Source organism: Propithecus coquereli, unplaced genomic scaffold (assembly GCF_000956105.1).
Source record: "Propithecus coquereli isolate 6110/MARCELLA unplaced genomic scaffold, Pcoq_1.0 Scaffold306, whole genome shotgun sequence".
NCBI classification, from domain to species: domain Eukaryota; kingdom Metazoa; phylum Chordata; class Mammalia; order Primates; family Indriidae; genus Propithecus; species Propithecus coquereli.
Genome location: NW_012148686.1, coordinates 1,731,455 through 1,737,688, shown reverse-complemented (window position 1 = coordinate 1,737,688; position 6,234 = coordinate 1,731,455). Strand labels below are relative to the sequence as shown.

At 41.5% G+C, this 6,234-nt stretch overlaps 1 protein-coding gene across 1 annotated transcript in view; it reads right to left on the bottom strand.

Moving 5' to 3' along the window:
* Window positions 1-6,234, bottom strand: part of MIPEP (mitochondrial intermediate peptidase) — a 156,178-nt gene that overhangs the window by 143,710 nt on the left and 6,234 nt on the right. The window contains exons 2-3 of the mRNA XM_012649873.1: window positions 5,435-5,523; window positions 2,691-2,777 (exon numbers count right to left, since the gene is read on the bottom strand). Of these exons, the coding sequence (XP_012505327.1) occupies window positions 2,691-2,777; window positions 5,435-5,523 (176 nt within the window). The remainder of the gene's footprint in view (window positions 1-2,690; window positions 2,778-5,434; window positions 5,524-6,234) is intronic.

Sequence of the window (6,234 nt, the reverse complement as noted above, 5' to 3'; positions counted from 1 at the left end):
ATATTATCCACCATGCATTTTTTTTTTTACCTGTATATGGTATATTTTAAGCTTTTACCTTAGTATTTCTGAAGAATAAAAGATTGGTTCAAGATAAAGCCAAAAAAAAAAAAATGGTTCTCCATTGGGCTAACAAAATTTAGTGAAAACCAAGTCCTTCCCTACAGATATGAAATGATACCTCTATCACAAACTAAATATATATATCTGTGTCAGTATCTGAAATTGTCCTATTCTTTCATTGATCAAATTAACTATTCTGGCATAAGTATAATGTTATTTAAATAGAGTATTTTTACAATATGTTTACTCTCTAAGTCATTTTTATTACTTTCTTTATCAGATTTTTCCTACCTATTGTGGCATATTTATTCTCTATGATGTCATTTTAACTATTAACAAAAAAATATTTAGATATGGATTGGATAGCATTAAACCTACAGACTGGAAGAGACCACTGTTGACCTTTCTTCTTTCTTCTCTAAGAATACAGTGTTTCTCCATTTCTGTAACCTTCATGCTTCCTAGGTATGCGTGTGCATTAAGTTCTGCACTCATTGCCTTCCTGAGTTTATTCCAATGTCTATTACAGCTTTTGTTGTTCTTGTGACTGGGATTTCCCCTCCATTATATTTTCTGGAGAGTGTATTTGTTATACTGTTTGCATGCATGAAAGCTCGTAATGGTTTTGGAAAACCCCAAGTTAAACAGGTTTTTTTATGACTAGGCTTCTAAGAGACCCTAAACTACTAAAATTCTCCAAGGGGAGAAATATATTGATATATCATTTTTCCAAACTTATTGACCAAGGGAACCCTTCTGAGAAAACTTCTGAACATCTCATGAACTAGAATTTCAAGGATTGTGTCTAAGAATAAGATGAGTAACTCAATTTAAACCATTACTTCTGTATATTAACTTATCAGAAAAGATACTTTATTAAGCCTACAATTCCTTGTTTTAGCCATTGTCTTATACTTTACCATATACAAAGTTCTAAAATATAGTTCTTTCTGGGTGCTAGCCAACAATCTTGATGATGTACAACTGCCGTATTTCAATAATTATTATTTCAAATTCATTTCTTCCAAATTGCTTTTCCTTTATAGACTATTGCTATTCTACTGAGTTTCTTTTTCCCAATGTATTTATCATCTCATTGCTTAAAAATTCCTATTGGCATTTTTAGTAACATCTAGAAATGTAGTATGTATCCTATTAGTACAAGTCCTTTATATCTAAAATAGTCTGCTAGTCCTCTATAATTTTTACACGTAAACATGGAAATGTCAATCTTTAGTAAAGTCAGATTACGAATAACCTTATTTTCAACATTTTTTGTTGTTGTCAGTACCAGCTGAGTATAAATCTGGCACAATTAATAGGCATTCAACTTTTGCTTGCTTTGCTAATGAAGGCAATATAACGCCCAAGCCTAAACTTATAATGAAAGTAACTACTCTGATGACACAGCTAGCCTTGCTAGTCTCCTGAGCATCAAGGTCTAGGAAATGAAATGAGACAAGGTACCTGCACACCTGCCAGTCAGGTGAAAATAACCCCTCAAAAACTGAACCTCACTGTGCTACTTGTATGGCATGGTATGCACATATTAGATAAATAGCAAGATTTGATTAACTGGAACCTGTAGAACAGGGCTTCACTTGGGGTCACAAGTCCCATATGGAGACAGAAGAGGAGAAGGAAGCAGGAGGAGGGACAGTCAAGTTGACAAAGGAAGTGTCCCACAAATAAAAAACAGATAAACAGGTATGAATGGGTAAGAAAAACAAATTAATCTCTATGTGATGACATGAAAATTTTATAGGCAGCTTAATGACAAACTCTACTGCACTTATTTTATAAATAAATAAATTTAGCAAAGGAATGAGATATCCAAGGTCCAAATCAAATATTCTTATGTATTGACTTAAAAATTAGGCCCTTTCAATTTAGATTAATAAATGTAATCTAATGCAGTGGTCCCCAACCTTTCTGGCACCAGAGACTGATTTCATGAAGACAGTTCTTCCACAGACTGGGAGTGGGTAGAGGGGTGCGTGGTGCGGAGCTCAAGCAGTGATGCTCAGCCTGGTTCCTAGCAAGGCCACAGACTGGTACCGGACTGCAGCCCAGGGGTTGGGGACCGCCAATCTAATGAACCAAAGCAAATCATTACAAGGATCTTGACATCCACCCAGTAAATAAAAGCAATTTGCTTATGTCTTCTGATGGTATCAATTATGGAACTCTGAGCACACAGCTAAGTGTAATTATCAACTGCTTATAGGAGCTCATTCCTTGGTGAAGCACTTATCACATGCTATGAACGCTGGAGGTGCTGAGGATGCAGCAGTGAACAACAGACCAAGTCCCTGCCCTCAAGGAGCCTGCAGCCTAGTGAGGTACAGAGGTGATAAACAAAGTAACAAATAGATAACATAATGCCCGCAGTGATCAGGGCTATGAAGAAAACTAAATCAGGGTAAGAGGATGGAGTGTGACCTGGTGGAAAGATCTCGGAGGAGACACCACTCGAGTGGTCTCCTAGAGAAAGTGCAGGTGTCATGTAGATACCCGGGGAAGAACGTTCCAGACGCGGGCCTACAAGTACAGAGGCCCTGGGGGGAGTCTTCCAACCTCACCTCTGGAGTCACAGCCATAACCAATGCAAAGAAATGAGTGAGTACCTGGTTTCTGGATCGAGGGAATCCACAAGGTTTTTATCAGCTAGTAATTTTTGTAAACTTTGATATAATTCCACATTTGTGTTCAACCTAGAAAAATTACAAATAAAAAAATTAAATTATTTCCTAATACCTTATTTCTAACTTTACATCGAAAGAATGGTATCAATTATAGCATACACATTCCCAGAGGCCAAAAGTTAGAGTGGTTTTTTTAGTTCTTCATCTGGAACAGGAATAGCATAACCATTCTTAGAAACTGAACTTTTCAGTACAGGGACAGGCAGCCTGTTAGAAAAAGTGTCAAGGTACTAACTATTCTGGAAGGTGACAGATAAATTTAAATCCACAGTCAACAGCTGGGGCAGGAAGAGCAGACAGAGAAGAGGGGAGGGGAGGAATATAGTTACTGGTGATCTGAGAGCTAGTTCCCTTTATCAAAATGCCAATGGCCATTTGTGTGGTTTTTTTAATAAAAGGAAAGGAGTGAAGATGGGAGGGAGGATGAACAAACACAAAGATTTTCCAGTCTTGAACTCAGCACCCCAGCACACGGGCTAGCTGTGCTCACGTGGGTGACAGTGGCTGGCCTATGCCATCAAGGAGAGCTCAAGACACAGCTTTGGAGCCACATGCCCAGGATGCAAGACTGGCCCTGCTACTGCCCCAGGACCCTGGGCAAGTGATTTAGACGTTAGGTTGCCATGAGGATTAAATGAGCCACAGCAACTGGTAGACGGTGATGCCGGCCTGCCCTTAGCCAAAGCTGAGGAGCACAGGGCTCACAGCTGAGCACTGGCCTCAGCCAGATCCCCAGGATCCCTGGCAGGAATCCAGTCCTTCCTCAAAAGATGCCGAAAAGCCCTGGAACTTGGAGCCGAACAGTGAGCTGGGTTTAGATACAATCCATCCCCGGCCTGGTGGACCCTCAGGGAGGGACAAGAAGTATCCACCAGTTCCTTCTACTCAGGAACTCAAGTATGGTCCGGTTCCCCAGTTCACAATCAAAAAGCTGAAGTTTTATATAAATCAAAGGGCTTCTGTTGCCTCTGTTCTCAGGGGCCTTCTAGAACACCAAGGGAACTGAGGTAGTCCCCACCAACCAAAAAACACTCACCAAGAAGGGCCAGGCTCCCAGGCATGGATCCCAGGAGTCAGGGAGAAAGTGAGCATGGTACCCGCCTCCTCCCGACCTGCTCGCCCAGGGAGCCTCACCACGGCAGCAGGACAGCAGCTTAGAGGTGGCCCGCAGTGCTCCCGCTCCAGAAACGTAGGCACATCTCCCACTACGTTTTATGATGGAAGACTCTGAGATAAAGTCTATACCTTAGTTTACATTTGGCATTAATTCTCAACAACTGCACCTAATTTTAGGCTTTGTTTCCACTACTATTGGAAAATAAATCAATTTTCCATGTGTACCTAAAATCATCCTGACTTTTCAAACATCAGCTGAACAAGTTAGTTAAGGTATGATTCGGTTAGACAGAAGGAAAACATGTGGCACAGCGCTTAGAGGAAAGAGAGCAAAGCTTAGGGGAGGCTATGCACGCTGGCTTAGGACTTGACTTTCAATAGACTGAAACGCTCTTCATGGAGATCACAGACGCTCCCGACACCACATCACTATCAACTGTGGTTCCCTGCCCTCTTCCCACAAAATCAAGAGTGCTCACCATTAGACCTGCACCTAAATTTGGCAGGGCACAGTGCTCACAGCACGGTCACTCTGACTCACTCTTTCTCCCAAGGGGTCCCCAGGTCCAGCACCTGCAGCTTGCCCAGTGTCTGCACTGTGAAAAAGAGTCTTATCCCTTTCCTCAAGCTGACTTTCAATGACTATGGGAAAAGTCACACGGATTGTGCCAAAGTGAGCAAATGCTGCTCAACCCAGGGAAAAGCAGCAGCTGGAAGATCCTGCCCGTCTTCCAGGAAGCCACATCTAAGTAGAGAAGGCCAGCACCCTCCTCCTCCTCCAACTTCCGGTGTCTGAAATAGTCTTGCCCACAGTAAATTCCTGCCAGGCAAGCCTGGGCTCTCCCCAGCTCTCCATTCTGCCTGGCATGGTGCCATGCACCTAAGTGCTTTGGAACATAGTACTGCCCACCGTTAAAGTTATTTCAACAAGCATTATGGAGCTCTCGTAAACGGCTTAAAAACATTTACATTTACCTCAGAATCACTTTAAAATACCCCACTCCATCATAGCCTCAGCCAGCAGCCTGCCTTGGCCCTCCCACAGGGTTTTATGGTCTCCCCAGACTCTCCTAATCCCAACTCACAGGGACTGCACGGGCACTGTGTGCATGTACCATTTTGGCTTCTCGCCCTGTGGCCCACAGCCATCAGTGCAATGGCAATTTAATCAAGCGATAATCTACTTACTTCAGCTTGCTACTAACATGAAAAAGCCCTCCCTTAAGGTAAACAATAATGACGATAACAGGGACACTGGGTGTTTGCTAGGTGCCTGACACTGTATGATCCCTTCGCATCTGCCTCATTTAATCCACACAGTGACCCTAAGACACAGCGTTAACTTGATTACCCCATTTACAGACAAGGAACAGACTGAGAGAACAATAAATATCTAGCCCCAAGCCCCAGTGGTCATGGCCTGCCCCTCAGCCCTCCCTCTGCTCACACCCCATCTCCCACCCTGCTGGGAGCACTATGGACAAAACTGCCATGGCACAAGTCTGTGAAATCATGTCACCCGACACTGGAACGGAGGGAACGGCACATACTTCTCTACCATGGTGCCAATACTTCTACAGGCTTCTTCCGCCGCCTCTCTGAATGCTGGCTCGGGGTGAGCAATTTTCACAAAATCAGCCTAATAAAGGGGAAAGACAAAAACCAAAAGGGAATTTGATGGAAAGCTTTCTCCAGGATCTGAGGGCGAAAATGAAAACCTGTGTTTTAAAATGTACTATTTGGCTTGACCTATGCATTTCCATTACTGAATTTTCCCTACACGAGAAAGGCGAAGAAGCTTCTTTCTGAACATTTATTGATTCTGTTACTCCTTAAAACCAAGTTTGTCTCATTCCAAAGAAAATACTTTTACTAACTTTATTTCAGAGAAGTTTTTCTCCTTCAAATATAAACACCAAGTATATTCAGTTCAAAACAGCAGACACTGGTTTCAAATATTCTAAAACCTTCTAACTAAAATTCTTTGTGATATAGTTCTCACATGTTAATTTAACCTGACTCCAGACAACAACTCTTAGAGGCTTTTTTTTTAAATTGACACATAGAATAGTTTTAAAACCGACTTAACTACATTCTAGTCTTTGTGCAGAAAACAAAGGCACATTCTCTTTATAGCCCTTTTAATAAAATATGAATACACAGTCCCTACATAACATGGTACACAAGTACTACTGCTGCTACATTAACCATCACAATTAAACTGAGAATTATTTTTTTTAAAGATGAAATCATATAAAATTAGATTTTAGTTTACATGTGCACTACATTGGAAAAGAAAAATGCAGGGGAACTATGAAATACTGTTTATTTTCTTTATTCTTCAAGAAGA